Source organism: Trachemys scripta, chromosome 10, assembly GCF_013100865.1.
Source record: "Trachemys scripta elegans isolate TJP31775 chromosome 10, CAS_Tse_1.0, whole genome shotgun sequence".
Taxonomy (NCBI): domain Eukaryota; kingdom Metazoa; phylum Chordata; order Testudines; family Emydidae; genus Trachemys; species Trachemys scripta.
Genome location: NC_048307.1, coordinates 35,218,257 through 35,235,160, shown reverse-complemented (window position 1 = coordinate 35,235,160; position 16,904 = coordinate 35,218,257). Strand labels below are relative to the sequence as shown.

Genomic DNA, 16,904 nt, shown 5'->3' with positions numbered 1-16,904 from the left:
AGAGGAAACCGACGAGAGAGAGAGAAATCAGTGCAATTGACTATACATAAAAAAAGTGTTCAAAGGTGCTGAGCAATTTTAGCTCCCATAGACTTAAAACAGAATAGTGGGTACTCAGCACCTCTAAAAATCAGACCCCAAGTGCTGTCCAAGGCATCAAGTGAACCAACTGTAAACATTCCCTTAATCTCTTCCAGTTACAGTCATCTCAGGCATTCCTTCCCGTGAGCCTGGGTGAATGCATTTTTAGAAGGAAGTGTGATTGAGTCAGCAGTGTCCCTTTCAAAGGGCCACAGAGCACTTCCTGTTCCTGTAAGACACAGGCCAGAAGAAATCCAGGGTGCACAGCGTGCTCAAGCTACTGCTGGAACCACAGCTTCTGCATTTCCTGATGCTTCATGGTTTCAACCGTGGAAACTCAGAGCCCAGTTCTGTACTCTCCTGAGCAGCCCTTAGGCGGACGTGTCAGCTGCTGAAGTCAACAGGGTCCTCAGGTGAGTAAGTGGGCCGCTCCAGCAGATCCCTTTACATTGCGCTCATGCCACCTTCTGCAAGTCACTGCTCTTTAATGCAAGAGAAGGCCGGGTACAATCTGCCCGAGAGAACATTCAGTGTAAGAGTTTCTAAAACTTCAGAATTTTGTTACCCTTAAATGTATTTGTTGAATTTAAAAAAAGAAAAGACGACTCCCATTTCACACGGAGGGATGGTGGCCACAGCAGAGTGGAAGGGAGTCTGTTCCCCTTGCACAACTGCAGCACTGTATAAATGATACTCGTTCATCTCCCCAGGTTACTTATACCATGCCCATCCCGTAGGCACCAGAGCTTCTAGCTGGCAATTGTACTCACACGGATTCTAGTTGCACGGGCAGCCCTGGGACTGCCTTTGGCGTTGTTCTTCACCATTCAGTGATCTGCAACTACTTATGTGCAGGTAAGCACCACAGGATGGAACATCCAACCTTCCCACTGCTGGGTTTCAGGGACGCATTTGGCATGGCTGACGTTGGTGATTGAACCTCCCATGATAAAAGGGGACCCGCCTCCAAACCCAACAAGATTCCAGTTCCTCTTCCCTTTATGTTGCAGCCCCTCCTCGCCTGATGTCATCACAATGAGGAGTGCTCAGAGAGGAAGGCCGGATAATGCTGGCTCCACAGCCCAACACCATTGATTTCCACAGATGAGGTCGCTGGGGGCAACACAATGAATGGGGGCATTGAGCAAGCAGCATGCATGGTGAACCTAGCCTCTGCCAGCCTTGAGATCAGAGGGCCAAGACCCCATCCTGCTTCTGCTGGAATCAATAGGCAAAACTCCCATGGCACAGACTTGTGCACATTCTGCTCTGTTACCCTCCACACATCCATAGTAACCTCATGGAAGTCTATGGAGTTACTCCCAATTTACACCGCAGCAACAACAGGATTTGGCTCTCGGTGTGGCAACGGTTTGTGCTGCTAGTAGAGCTGTAAGGCTGTCATCACTGTACGCTCCCAGGGCTTTTATACCACCCCTGGCTAACAGGGGCAGGAAACGCCTCGCTGAGTCTGCCAGGCCCAAAGGAAGCTCACTCTTTCCTAGGTTAATAGTGATTTTCAACACTCAACCACTTCTGCTTTTAAAATCTGTGTCAGCATTTATGGGGTTATGACAACAGCATCTCCCAGTCCTTCCCTCCTCTGCCATCCCTTCCTTCCTGGGGAAACAGGAGAAAAAAAAGCCCCCCAAAGAGTAATGGTAACAGCTTTTAATTTGACAAGAATACATCAGTTCAGACAATACTGGTTTTGCTTCTTGTTTGGAGTTTCCTTCACATACCAGCAGGGAGAGGGGAACTTTGTCAGGAAGTACAGTTTTTCCTTGGGGCTTAAAGCATGATCAGTGTGCAAGTCAGTGCTTCTTTTTTTGTTTAAAACTCTTTTCCCGATGATTTATTTACAGTTACAGTACCTCTTAGTGATCAACAGAAAAAAAATGTGTTAACTGGGGATACACGATCCCAAGTTGAGAAAGGCAGATCTCCGATATTTATATATTTATACATATATATATATATATTTATGTGTATACACAGATACATTTCTCTCTTCTTTAAAGTATTAAAAAAATTGATCAACCTCCATTCTATAAAAAATACCTACTCTACAAGATAGAAAAATTTCCCTCTCAAAGTATACACCGATTTACACCCAAAGCTACTCTGGAAACGTACATTACGTGGCTTCTTCCCGCAGGCTCAGGGAGGGAAAAGGTCCACAAGGGGACAGCTTAGAGAATGAATGAGCAGGAGCTCTTGGCTTGCTGGGAGATGCTATACAAGGATGTGGGGAGGGAGAAGGAAGATGATGGCTCATTGCTCAGGTGTCCAGGGAAGAGAGAACGCAGCCCTCGCTGGAAGGCAGGTTGTCTCATCTCTCTCAGCAGTTATTACAAAAGACAAGACCAAGGGCATTGTGTGTTCACAGAATGTGACTGGGGACTTCTCGAACATCCCAATGAGACTGGAGCTCCAGACCCTGCATGGGGGAGATGGAGTTGAAAGCAGTGACCTGCTGCCATCTGTCCCTGGAGTCGCTTTTTCTCTTACTTTAGTTTTCAAATGAAAACTGGGTAAGTCTGGGTTAAAGACTTAATAGAAGGCAAACCCGTATGAAGATGAACATTTTGCACAGGCATCCCATGAAACCATCTCTCCATTACAATGGGAAAGATAGGGACTGTCAGCACCACTGTGTGTTTTTGGGATCCCCCAGCTATTCTCACTCACACAGGCTCTTCACCCACGTTAGAATCATCCTTTGGGTCTGCATGAATCCAGTTATGCAATTTCTTATGCTCTGGAAAAAGCCATCTGGGACCAAGGGCTTTTACTTTCCAGACATGGAATAAAATAAAAGAGAGATGCCCGCTCAGTAGTTGCGATGGCCTAAAGGGGATTTTAGGGAAGCGAAGGGGCTGTGGTGTTTATCGCTCTCCAACTCTCAGCAGAGGGAGGATTTGGATCTGGTTTCCCTGGTAAGCAGCTGGACTAGCAGCTCAGATGTCCCAGTCCGATGAGCACATTTAGAATGTTCCAGTGCAGACCAATGCACCGGGATTTTCCATATTTTGTACAAATTTGGGATTCAGCCTGGCTAACAGGGCCCTTCTGAAAGCTAACCAGGTGGTTTAAAAATTAAATCACCCCCCCTTTAAAATAGAAATCTACTGTATATTCAACATGCCAACTATGCCTGGAACCAGGCCGCCTTTCAGTTACAGGTCAAATCAAAATCAAAGCCAAGGAAGTTGGATCATTTGGGTATGTGCTAGCCTGAAGATTGTTCTGGTAGCCCGAGGGGAACAGGCATTTTTAATCAATGACTGTTTTTACTTATTGAATGATGCATTGTATAGGTTTTAAAATTCATTAAACCGGATGCATTGTACAAGACTTTTAAAATGCATTTCACATTAGCCTGAATGGGTCTGAAGTTAATATGGTTTTTGTTTCCCAGAGGCCTTCGATTTCAGCCTCCAGTCAATTGTACCCCTTAGCTTCCGAGCACCACCTTCACTGGGGTATAAGACTCAGTTGTAATCACTACACTGTAGGTGGCCTCGGTCGTCTAAGAAGTCAAAACAGCAGCCGCCACTGTGGTTTAGTGGTTTAGAGCCACTAAGCTACTCAATGAATGTGATAGCAAGCCAAGTGCATCGCAGCACAAGAATGGGGAGAACCCGGGCATGGAAAGGGCTCTACCTCCAGTGCTGCAGTATCATCAGCAGAGCCCACCTCTGACTGGATCATTGCAATACACTTCATGGTAACACTGGCATTCATGCACATAGGGGACGATGGCGGAGGTCCTTGGCTCTCGAAACAAGTGTGTGAACGGTTCATGTTGGTCACCTCTGCTAGAACTTACTCTGTTGCACCACTAGGGGACCAGCCTGAACAGCTGCGTGCCCACTTATGGCTGAGCACTACTATGGCTACATGGGTACTGTGGGCCATACAGCAGAAGTGAGGAGGACATAACAGCTACCAGGCTGGCTCCAATGCAGGCTAATTAACCATGAAGAAATCACAGCCCTTCGTTCACTTGCTCAAGGAAACAGCAGGATAGGGAGCCGCTGTCCTTCCATCGACGGCTGTGTGGCTTTCACCCCTCCCACTGATTGCTACCTTACTGCAGTCCTGTCCAACTCAGGTTCCATGGTTTGATAGAGAAGTGCTAACATCTGATGCTGAAGGAGCATGCCACAGAAGAGGAATGGGGAGTGCTGAAGAAAGCCACCGCTTTGTATTGCGTGAGGAATGGAGCCAGATGAACAGTGAATTTAAAGAAGATGTGTAAAATGTTACCAAGCCAGAGAACAAAAATACAAATGCCGAGGCACGTGTCGAACTCCAGTTACACCCCCATATCAAAGACGGCCATTCCCCTGCCCCCTTCCTTCCACCCACTAAATGGGGAGAAGTCATCTAGGGTTCCTGCCTGCAACCCCCAGGAAGAGGGGGTGTGAGATGGTGCTAGTTGTGTAGACTGAGGGACGAACTTTGCACTAAGTTCAAAAACATTCTACGGGGGTGGAACGAACATTTCTTATTCACAAATCTGCCTCAGTAAGGGTGTCCTGGGCACTTTGGCAAAGCAGATTTCTGGGCTGTGCAGGGGAGGGCAGGAAATTATCTCAGAAGTCAATCAACTAACTTCTCCACCCCACTATTATTCTCTTTTCATTAAAGTTTCAGCAGAATGAATCTATACATGGCCCTGTATTTTGCTTAACTCCTTAGACCTATTCCCCACCCATGCGCCAAAAGGGATTTCAGGATTACATATTGCAACAGTTCCAGTTAGCATTTGTCAGCCCCACCGTTTGATATGTTCCATCGACAGGGAGGCAGGTCCTTTCCTTCCCCCCTCCCGCTCCACGTTTTGCTCCATTTATTTTCCAGATTCCCTTTCACCCCTTAAAGCCAGCAAGGGTCTTGAAAGAGAATCCAACAACAAAGCTTTGTTGCTGGTTTTCTTTTTCCCCAGGACACTGGATTAATTCACCCAGTGATCTGAAGTGACACTTCATGTGCCTTCATGGAGGTCAAAGACATTCTAAGTCTCTCCTTTGCCTCTCAGTGTGCCAAGTCCACCCCAGATCAGCAGCACACAGTCTGCAGCTTTCGGCTTCCTTTACTTGACTTCCAGGATGGATGGGTTGGTTTCCATGATGGCCACAATGATCCTGTCAATGTAGTCTTGCAGGCGGAAGTTAATCTCCTCTTGCTTTTGAATTGCCTCCATGAGCTGTAGGGGAGGAAGAGGAGGAAGCTGGTTACTGATAGGCCACAAGTCAGGGCCACCTAGCATAGATTTCGTTGCAATTTTCACCCTCTACCGTTTGCTCAGCAAAATAACCCACCAGAGTCCGCTACAAAGGGTTCCTTTGTCCCACAAGCTGCGTCCTGCACAAGAGATTCCCTGCTCCAATTTTAGGTTTAAGAGGAAAAACTGGATGTATCTTAAAAGAGCTACTGATGACACATTCATTCCTGTTACTGTCCAGCACAAACTCCAGTGAAATGTACGTCCTCCTCAAAACCCAGCTTCAGCTCCCTGGAATCCCCGTTGTTCTAGCTTCTTGTCTCTCATGGGGGAATGTGGATTGGCTGGGGCGGCCATTGGTTGTTCCCTTCCACACTCAAGCACCTTCCACTAACAGAGCTGCTAGTCTGCCCAAGTCAAAGCTAAGCCACAGGCTCATGCTGAATATTAACGTCATGGGTCCTGTTTTCAAACCTGGAACCTCAGATGGCCAATTCATGCTTCCGGATGCACATATCAGGCAACCAAACACCTGTTTTAGGCACACGACAGCATGGGGACTTCAGCACTACAGTGTGAAAATTGAGCTCGTCACTGAGTTTCTTTAGGGTTTTGTGTTTATGGAATGAGTCTCACAATCCCTTATAGGCTTGCCTTTCCCATGAGAGAATGCGGATTCTTATACCCTTAGACACCTGCCCCCACTGACAGACAAGGTTTACTCCAATGCTCTTCCTCTAGCTGCCAGACAACGGCAGTGACTTGTCCCAAGAGAAAGGAACATTGCATGTATCTCACTTAAATAGCAACATTTCCTGTCTCACTTGGCTCCTGCTGGTGAACTCGTCTGTCCATGTGTGTAAGTGTCTGAGGTACAACTACATGAGAACTTGGTACAACAACCAGGGAAGGGGGAGAAGCATAAAGAGCACAGCCATGATGTACCCAGGGTCTCAGTCCTCCACCAATCGTAAGAGGCTAGCTTGAGATTTCTAAGGTATTAAGCAGATAACGTACATCATCTTCTTTACATTATCTTAGCAAGGGGGACATTACCTCATGAACAGCACAGCTAGCCCTTGGCTATAGCCTTGCCAAGGTGTGCACCACCATCTCAAGGAGTGTCTGGTTTCTATGGGAAGCCATGACCTATGGCAAGTCACCACCTCTGCCAGATGGGCCCCTTTCTAATTGCAGCAAGCTGTAGAAAGGAATTGCTGTGGCTCTCAGCGGGATCCCTGGATTATCAGTAGTGATCTCTACTGCAGAGAGGGCACTTTCAGCTCCTTCCAGGCACACGTAGGTGCTTAGGAGCCAAGAGAGGGGATTAAAGACATCACTCATGCTAAAGAGGAAGCGGTTTGAGGTAAACAGGAATACGCTTTCTCTAGACACCACACCGTACCTCATCTCTGGAGACTGAGCTGATTTCTGCAGCCAGGGACTCGGAGAAGGAAGCTGAGAAGAGGTTCTTGGCTCCCTGAATGCTAAGGTTTATAATCTGTCCATTCAGCTCGTCATTTTGTTCTTTCAGATTGCGGTTATCCTGCTCACAACAAAAAACAAGGATCAATACGTTCATAATTTACATTTCTAGAGCTCCACAGATGGCAGGTGCTGTAGGTGCTTTACGAAAGGGGTGCTCTACATTTTACAGCTGGTGGAATAGAGGGATAGTGAAGTTAAGTGAAATGGTCAAGGTGCCCTGGTGACTAAATGGCAGAGCAAGACCAGAATACAGCTCTCCTGACTCTTGTTCTCCCCTGAGCTAGCAGAGCCCTGGGAAGCTTTACTCAGTAGAGGAATGAATACATGCAACATGCTGGGGAGATTCGAACCCTCTTTTGTTCTGACCAGATTGATCTGTGATGGATCAGCGTTTCAATGGGGTATCTCCAGATACTGAAGTGAGTCTGAAATCTGTGCCTCACCAGCCATGGAGATAGTGTTCTGCAGTCCTCTGTTGAGCTGAGAAAGGCAAAGCATTCCCCCACAGTGAAACATGCTCATGTTCTCTATGCTACTTGGGCGGGCTATGACGATTCTCTCCCAGAAGAGGGTTTTAGGCCAAACAGACATGGTAGCTGTGACTATAGTGCTGAGATGTCTCCCCAGTGCCTCTCCTGTTTCCCATACACAATCCTAGCTGTCCTTTGCCAATGCTTAATCACACCTCCAGTGGCTAAAGAACAGGCCTGTGCAGTCCCAGGAGTCTACACCAGATAGTGAGGCTGGATATGGAAGTCCAAGTTGCTGTTGTGGTGTTGAATTGGTTGGCATCTAGTAGCCAAACCAAAACATCACCCCCAGCATCCCAGTACCTGCTTGAGCCGCCTAATCTCTTGCTCCAGCTCCGTCTCCCGTGTCCTGCTATTGTACTCTTGGAGACCCACGCTGCTGCTTCTGCCTCTTCGCTGCTCCGCTTCAAGTTTGAACAGCTGCAGGTGCTCCAGCTGCTTTCGGAGGTCCTCAATCAGCTGCAATGCAATGAAGGAGAGCGATGGTGCCTGAGGGCCATAGTGCCACAGCGCTAAGCACTGAGTGAGCCTCCCTGCTGCACCAGAGAGGTGTGAGACAGCAGGAGGAGAGAGAACGGTCGGTAGGAAGTGTACAGAAATCCCAGTTATGTTCTCAGTGTTATATTCCTGTCCTTTCCCTGTTAACACTGACTGTGCCCAAGTTCCTACCTCAGGCCTTTGCCATTACACCTTTACATCCACACAGAAATATGCCATGTTGAGCAGGCTGGTGAATCCTGACTTGTGCAGGCCTTAGAATGTGAATGCAGAGACAGACGCTGGAGTGAATTTTAATGTACATGAAAGCAAGGGACTAGGGACAGGCTGATGCCACACACAGGGCAGGTGCTGTGCCAGCTCCCAGTCCAGCTAAGCCAATGCACCCTTGCAGACTGCCTTCCAACGAGGCACTGCCAAACAGCAGTGGTTTGAAGAGTGGCAAACCAGCTAGAACAAGATGATCAAATACACTTTCACCTGTTACTCAATTTAAATCCCCTGTTGCTGGAGGAATAAGGCAAGAGCTGTTCCATCCAGCTGTGTCCATTGTAACTGTGAACACTAGACACACAAGCACGTGGAAACGAAAAAGCATGCAGGTAAGGGCAGCTGAAAGCATCAATTAATTTCTCTCCCTCCAGTTCATTGTATTTCTTCCATTTGGCAACAGCAGAGGCCACATTACAAGGTGCTGATAACAAGGTGAATTCATGGTGCAATTTGTATCTAGGGTTATCGAGGAACTAGAACAGCACTGAGCCCTGTGTACAGGATGCAGCATGTTGACCTCTGGGGAAAGTGCTTGTAAATAGCTGCAGTTTCTGCCGAGGACTCCAGGAAGACGGGTGTGGACAGGCTGAATGGTGTCAACTGTTCACTCTGCTCACCTCTTGAGTGGACTCCTTCTCCTTCTGGAATTGGTGTCTCTCCTGGGTCAGTTTGTCTCCCATTTTTCTCTTGCTTTCCTGCTCCTCATTGAATTGAGCAGTGAGGTCTTCTATCTCATCTATCAACTTCTGCTTCTCCTGCAACAAAGTTTAGCAAGATGAAATCACAAAACCTTCCCCACAGCACGGCAAGGCCCCTCTCCTGTCATTCGGAGAGGAAAGCACATATGCACATTGCCACATGGGAACATTCTTTTAGCCGATGTGCATTAGTTTGGACACTTTTGCCTGCTGTGCTTTCATCTGTTGTCTGAGAACATCACAGCCTCAGTGCTTTGCCAGCAGTAAACAAAATGCACCAGCATAGTCAGGAGAGATACGTAATAAATGACTCCTGCCATAAGCTCCATTTGAGCAACTTCTTGCATCTGCACAGAGCCCAGATGGCTTCAGTGACTGCACAGGGGCAGGACAGACTTGTTGCAGAACTGGGGCCTAAGCAAGGGCTACCGGATGAAAATGACATCGAATCAAAAGAATCCCTTAGTTTAAACAACAGCTGCCCTCTCAGAGAAGTTTATAATAGAGCCAGAACTCTGATCTCATTAAACCCTTTTTTATCCTGGGTTTTAGCTGAGCATGGATTTCACAGAGAGCAAATGGACAATGAAAGAACCCGAGCAATGTAAATTAGTATCTAAAACTGAACTATACCCATGGATTTTCAGAAGAACCCTTTTATTATTCTCCACCTTGGCTCAATGGTTGAACAGGGCAGTCAACTGAATTTGTTCAAAGTTTAAAACCAAGTAAAACTCATTATTTAATTGTGACCAGAGGCTTGTGAGTGACAAGGTTTCTTTACGCTGCTGCTACTTTTCCCCATATGATCAGCCCCTCTCCCCAATGTGTCATGTGCTGCTCATAAGTTTTAACTTGGTTCCAACTTTAAAGGTGATTGCTGGAGTCACTTATTTTTATACATGCCAAAATTGTCCAAAAAAATTGTAGGTGCTTCACGTTATATGCCTGGAGAAGTGACCTAATTTTCAGGAGTGCTGAGCACCAACAGCCCCCAGTGAAAATTCAGTCACTTAATTAGGTGCAGACACTCATCTTTGCAAAACGTGTTACTAGTTTGTAACATGCATTGACATTTTCTGTGATGAAAGGTGCTTTGTCAATGTGAAATAATATTAACAACAAACAGGAAATCTATGTTTCAAACAAAAACAAAGGAGACATCCAGTTTATCAGCAGAGGGTTGCATCCTCCATGGAGAGCTAATTGCATCTGTTACTGCTCATTAGCCACATTAACTCTAATTTAAGCTAAAATAGAGATGAGCAATAACATGTTATGAGGAGAGGACAGTCAAGAATAAACACATCTCAGATGGCTGAATGCACCTCAGAATCCTCACAATTTACACCCTTTCTCTCAGATCTAGTGTTGCTGTTTGAAACATGGGATTGTTATTATTGTGTGTTATTAAATTATATTCTTTATACAGCATCTTTTCTGCCAGGAAAATCTCAACCCATCTCTCACTGGGTGGAGTTCTACAGCTTGTTTTATGCAGGATCTCAAACTAGATCAGGGATAGTCAATTGTTTTTTGCTACGGTCCAAATTTCTTGGTCAGGGTAAAGTGAAGGTCCAGACTCCAGAGAAAATTATACAAAAATAATAACAATAATGATAATAAGTAAATAAAGAGATTTCTGGATCCGTTCAAAAGCATCTGGCAGTCTGGATTTGGCCCACAGTCCACCTACTCACTATCCCTGGACTAGATGATCAGCATAGGCCCTTCTGGCCTTGAAGTTTATGAAGCTAAGAAAAACTTGGGGGGCAAATTTTAGGCCCTTGAATCCATATTTAGGCACGTAGATCAAATCTTATTTCTTCAGGGAACCTTATATATTGGCAAATATAAGCCAGAAATTAACATAATTTAATACATACCTATTATATTACACACCAACACAATACATCCATATTCCATTATACATATCCCTTTCCGCACTCACACAAGTTAGTGTAAAATGTGTCCTCTGCTAAAACTGACAATTAAAAAATACAATGGTGATAAAGTCTCCCATGACATCCCCTTTGGAGTTACACACACAGTGGAACGTGGGTATTGTGACACAGGAGGAAAGCTGATAATCATTTCAGTGAGCTGCATTGGGAGAATGTCCAACCTGTTAGGGTGAACCTGTGTGCACTGGCAAGTTGTAGGGAAGCTTTACTAACCAAGAAGGTTCCACCGTCCTGTGTTATGTTTTCAGTCAGCAGGACCCAAGCTGGAAATGAACTTCCCCAAAATATGCCACAAGAGGGCAGAATTTCATTCATAAAACAGCAAAGAGAGTGATACAGGTACCATATATAAGGCAACAAAAAACAGCAGCACTGCTTGTTTGTGTGTATGAGGTTCTATGGGCGGCTGACAGGATTACTGCTGAAGTACATTTAGGACTGCATTGCCTCAGAGAGGCTGGTCCTGGATCTACAGATTTTACAGCGACAAACACAGTGACTCAGTAAGTATCTACAGCATTAAGGCCTAGGTCCTGGTTTCTATTTAGGGTAGGACTAGAGGAGGAAATGGCTCTTTGCTTGTTTGCCTTGCTTGTTATACAGAACTTGGGATTCATACAGGTCTGTTGTGCAAAGCGTTCCATCTCTGTTGTTTGCAATTGGCACTTAGCCTTGACCAAAATTCCTGACTCCGAGGGAAAACCACAGCGAGCTCTCATTCTGCATGGGCTACACTGCCTTGGAAGCTGGGCAGAACACAGGTGTCAGTGACTAATACACCAACAGGTTAACTTGAGGCAAGTTGGAATGTGCACTGCAGAGACGCTAAAGTATGATAAGCTCAGGAAAGCCAGCAGTGGGCCAGGGTACTGAGTCATAGTGGCACAATTAATGCCACATCCCATGCAGAGATGCGCATTCACGCTTCACCGCTAAGGAATCTCTGGCACAGAACAGATCCCTCAGCCTGTTTTCAAACACACCAAAGTACGAGCCTGAAGTATCTTTCTAGGTGAGAAGGCTCTCCCTCACCTCCTCCAGCCTCTCGATACTGGCTTTCAGACAAGGGACGCAGGATCTCAGCTCGCTGTTCTCGTCCTCCAGCTGCTGCAGTCTGTGGCAACGAATGAACACACTTAGAAACTCCGCTACTAGAGCCCTTAAACTAGAGAAAGTCATGCAAGCAGCAAAAATAACAAGAGCATATTAGTGAAGACCGGAGTGTGGATGTAGACTGAGGATGGACTCTGCCTTTGTCCACCCCACTCCTCCTCACCAGCAATGACGGGGAAGGAGGAGACACCTACCCAGACTTAGCTGGAGTTGTTTGAAGCCCTCTGCCTAATTTTTGCCTGCTGTGACAGATATCTCACCCCCAAGGCACCAGGCCATCCTTCAGGCTCAGCACTGACTACCTTCATTGCCCCATAGTAGCAAATCCCAGCTCTTGGCACCAAAGGGTGAAACTTGTTATCTGAGCACAGGCTCTTTGCACTCCAATTATTTCCCCCATTTTTGCTGCCTCTCCTCTCGGTATTTTTTCCTCAGAGGCCAAGTGCCAGGGATTGGCACACAGCAACCCGGAGGAGTCCAGAGATGGCCTCCCCTAGTGCCCCAGATTCAAATCTCTCAAATTCACATGGGTAGTCTTCCTCCCATATTATCTTCCTGGTCCTTTCTTGTCATTCATGGCCAGTTAGGACTGAGCAAGAATGAAACGTTCTGCATTTGCTGAATCCCTAGTGAAAACCGCCCAGACAGAGAGAAGAGACATCCCTCGCCCAGGACAGGTTGGCTCTGCCCAGGAAGCCAGCCTGAGGGTGTGGGAGAGCCTGCAAGCTGGTGACTGCCTGATGCGATCAGTCACTAGGAGCAAGGGTATTACTCAATCTGTTTTTTCAGCTCAGATCTCCCCATGCTGCTGTTACAATTCCTCTGGGACAGCCCCAGACAGTGCTGTGGCTCTGTTCCTTCTAGAATAACCAAACACTGCTCAGACGCTTTTGTAACTGCTCCTCCCTCCCAGGGCTGTTCAGGCGGAGGAAAGCTGTCGTCCTCGCCTTGGGCTCATGCCTGTTGAAGTCAAAGGCAGAACTGACTTCCCGGGGAGCAGAACAGATATTTTGTGCATGTCTTTGTGAAGCTGACTCATGTGACAATGTCAAACTGAGCTCCAGGGACTAGTCGTGAACGGGCAGAAGGTTCAAGCGAACACCCTCGTTATTCACACTGTTAGGGGCGGATCAAGAGGGAGCATGCATGAGCTAATGGAATTCAAATGGAAAGTTCTCTCTGGCTGGAGACAAGTGTCAAAGGTGAGTTAATTTACTACTTTGGGACAAAAAGTTACAGAGGAAGGACGTAGTCAAAACCAGGGTTTAGAATTACATGGGGGCCAGCTTTATTAGAGACAGCATAGCCATGGCTGGAGTTTATTCTGGAAACTCACCCACAGCTGTGTTCTAGTTGTCACTGATTAGTGATACACCCCCAAAGCGTCACCATGTGGAGGATATGGCAGCTGTACCAACCTGGCTTGCAGATTCTCAATCTCAATACTCTTCTCTCTCTCCATCCTGGTCAGGAGCTCTCTTTGTTTTCTGATTTCCTCTAGGAGCGTCTCATCTGCTTTCAACTCTTGCTCCTTCAGCTGTTCCTCCAGGGCATTAGCTCTTTGGAGAAAAGGAAAGAAGGGGTTTAGCCAAGTCTGACATTACACAGCTGTCCCACTGGCATTCAGATATTTTAGGGAGAAGGATGTCCTCCTTTCTTTTCACCCTCCTCCCCTCTTCCTCCTATTGCAAAGCCAGTAGAAGCCACCATGGAGTTCGAGGATCATCATAAAAGGATGAGCATCTGTACAAGACAAAGAACAGGCACCTGCAAGGCACTTACAGACACCTGGGGGAAAGCAGCTAGCACATCCTCACAACCATCCAATCCCTGAGCACTCTGTGATGCTGAACCACTTGGAAGCCACTGCCTATTTGGCATTTAAATCACTGGGAACCCAGGCAATGGATGCTGGTATCCTATCATCACAGGTTTCTACAAGCTTCAGTGGTCACATTAAAACTAACCAAAAGGAGGAATGAAGTGAGGATTGAGAAGAAAACAAACTAAAAGATTATCTTAAAACTTGTGTCTTAGTAGGTAGCAGAGTCAGAGTACTGCACAGAATAAACTACTGAGGCTAATTACTCTAATTAATTAATTATCTTCCTTTTCACCTGGGTTTGTAGTGGAGTATGAAATTCACATGCCACTTATGGGTAATTCCTTTGGGCACCAGCATCAGTGATAATTGTATAGCTCTAGGAATTCAATATTTGGCTGTCTGCATGTTGCCAATAAATTAAGCAGGGCCTACATAACAATGATTATTTAATTGTTGCAGAGAAATATTATAATACAAGACAGAGAGGATGTTTAATAGATGTTGGGATTTGTAAGACTTCTAGCAGCTTAATTTTAAATTAAATCAAATCTAGGACCTAAAGAAAGTGACCATTTCCCTCTGAATTCTCAATCACCAGGGGAGTATGGAGGGTTATTTTTCCAGGCCACATCCATAACTGGCAAACATTTTTAATGTCACATGGTTCTCAATGGAGCACACAAGTCTCAGAAGACATTCAAGCAGTGGACAGATGTTTGCTGTTAATCTGCTCCCTCAAACCTGTCCTTGGAAGCAGGTGAATAAATAGTGCATAGAGTGGCTGTCATTTTATGACCTTTGATTACATTACTGTAAAGCTGCTTTTGCTTCCCAAAGCAGTGCACTATGAACCATCTTCAGCATCAGCAGCTGGGAAGCTGCAGTTTGCTGGGATATTGTTTTGTTATAGAGCTTATAAAAACACAGGACAAAAGCATGCAATGCAAACCTCTGATAGAGGGACACATTTTTCTAACTGATCAACTTGTTACCTAAGCCCTCTATTTGGATAAAAATAATTAATCCGTCTGGGCTAAGTGATTAAAGCACTCAAGGGGGAGTTGTGTGTATTAAGGAAAACATCTTGTTACTGTGAAGTTTATCAGGGCTTAGGAAAACCTTTACTTGAATCACTGTTGTCCATGACACACATACTACTTAACAATCATATAGTCCAGGCCTGCGCAACATGCGGCCCGGGGGCCGCGTGCGGCCCATGTGGGCTCACTGTGAGGCCCTCAGGGGGTGAGTAGGTGAGCTCACTGTGCGGCCCTCAGGGGGTGAGTAGGTGGGCTCACTGTGCGGCCCACAGGGGGTGAGTAGGCAAGCAGGGGGCTGAGGAGGCAAGTGGGCGGGCAGTGGCGGGGGGGTGAGTAGGCGAGCTGGAGGAGTGGGGGGCTGAGGAGGCAAGCGGGCGGGCAGTGAGCCGGCGTCAGGGGAGAGGGGTTGTGTTCTTTGGAGTAATATGGCCCCCGCCGCTTTATGAGTTGTGCAGGCCTGGTATAGTCCTATAGATAAACTCTTAATGGCTTTATCTGAGGAGCGTAAACACCCCTGGAGAACAGAAGCCCCTCAGATTAAAAATCCCAGGGGTTAAATAAAATTCGCAGATTTATACTAGTCCCAACATCCAAAAGCAATAGGGGTATTTCGGGGGAAGGAGTGAGGAGTCAGGGACACAGTATAGACCTTCTTTAGCTCCCACTGAAATGCAGGGGTTGAAATTGTGGGGGAGGGATAGCTCAGTGGTTTGAGCATTGGCCTGCTAAACCCAGGGTTGAGAGTTCAATCCTTGAGGGGGCCATTTAGGGATCTGGGGCAAAAATCTGTCTGGGGATTGGTCCTGCTTTGAGCAGGGGGTTGGGCTAGATGACCTCCCGAGGTCCCTTCCAACCCTGATATTCTATGATTCTAAATGAAAGGCCAGAGTGGAAAAAACAAACAGTCACTTTCCCTTCACAAATAGCAATGCTCAATATTATTGTTAATTATTTGTAATGTAGCAGCAGCAGCCAGGGGCCCCAGTGAAGGATCAGGGCCCTATTGCTCTAGGCACTGGACCCACAACAACAACGGCTATCCCTGCCATGAACAGTTTACAGATTAGGTTATGTGTGGCTGGAGAGATTATTTAGAATTATTGGAACATAAAGCTAGCATTGTTACCAGAAGGTCAGAGACTCAGACCTGACAATCTGCAGATTACCTGAATTCCCAGCAGTTAGTCAGTGGCACAGAAAAGTGCACAGGTGAGGCATGGAAAATGACGCAGAGGCCTTTTGCGAAGGCAGCAGTTTAGATGCCTGCTGGCTTTTGACAGGAATGGAATTTAGAACTGTGAGGGAGGGCAGATTTGCTAAGATTTAATAGTCTCTTCTTTATCTTTCTATTGACTCCTTTTCCACTGGCGTGCTTCCATCACACACTTAACCCAACAGAGGGAGTTCTGAGAACGGCTGCCTTTTCTTTAGAGACAATAACCTTAGAGAGAGTCGCGTGTGTGGATCCTAATTCACACAGGGAGCAGAGGAAAGAGAACAATTCTAAAATACATTAAGGGCTTCCCTACCCGGTGCAGCAATGCACGCTCCAGGGGTGCGAATTGTGAGGTGCACTAAGTAGAAGTCCCCTAGTGTGCACTAACGTTGAAACAGGGAACTTTTGGTGGATGTCAGCAGGGTCTATGAAGGTCACTTGGCATGCAATGTGTTTGTGTGTGTGAGAGAATTCACACTCCTCTAGTGCACACTGTTGCACAGTGCAAACAAGCCCTTAGAAACTCCTCATGAGGATATATGTTTGCTCCTGTGACACAAGCCAAATACCCTCACCTGTGCACCAGCTGCAGGTTTTCATGTTTTAACCGACTGTGCTGCTCTCCATTTGCAGCTGTGTCCTTTTCCAGCTCTGTTACCCTCTTCTCCAGGAAGACGACCTGTGCAAGCAAGAGAGAGGATTCAGATACCAGTATGTTCTTTCAGCTTTATTTCTCTTTCTTACAAGTGCAGGCCAAATGATAGTATTGAGAATTATTTCCACCCTGACAAAACTCAAATGCAACCATTGAAGTAATAATTGAAGAAATTCAATTGGTTGCCTCTAAACTGAACGGTATCTTGCTCGACTTTGAGAGAATCATTATGTTCTGCGCTTCATCATGTCTCACCTATTACTGCTGAAATGTGCCCTGATCTAGAGGAG

The 16,904-nt window shown here is 46.4% G+C and overlaps 1 protein-coding gene across 3 annotated transcripts in view; it reads right to left on the bottom strand.

Annotated features, from left to right (window-relative positions):
* Positions 1–1,737: 1,737 nt before the first annotated feature.
* RAB11FIP3 (RAB11 family interacting protein 3) overlaps positions 1,738–16,904 on the bottom strand; it is a 200,103-nt gene continuing 184,936 nt past the window's right edge. For all 3 annotated transcript variants that reach the window (XM_034783026.1, XM_034783027.1, XM_034783028.1), the window contains 7 exons: positions 16,535–16,638; positions 13,297–13,437; positions 11,798–11,879; positions 8,721–8,858; positions 7,636–7,791; positions 6,720–6,860; positions 1,738–5,296 (listed from right to left, as the gene is read on the bottom strand). In XM_034783026.1, the coding sequence (XP_034638917.1) occupies positions 5,183–5,296; positions 6,720–6,860; positions 7,636–7,791; positions 8,721–8,858; positions 11,798–11,879; positions 13,297–13,437; positions 16,535–16,638 (876 nt within the window). In that variant the 3' untranslated portion in view covers positions 1,738–5,182. The remainder of the gene's footprint in view (positions 5,297–6,719; positions 6,861–7,635; positions 7,792–8,720; positions 8,859–11,797; positions 11,880–13,296; positions 13,438–16,534; positions 16,639–16,904) is intronic.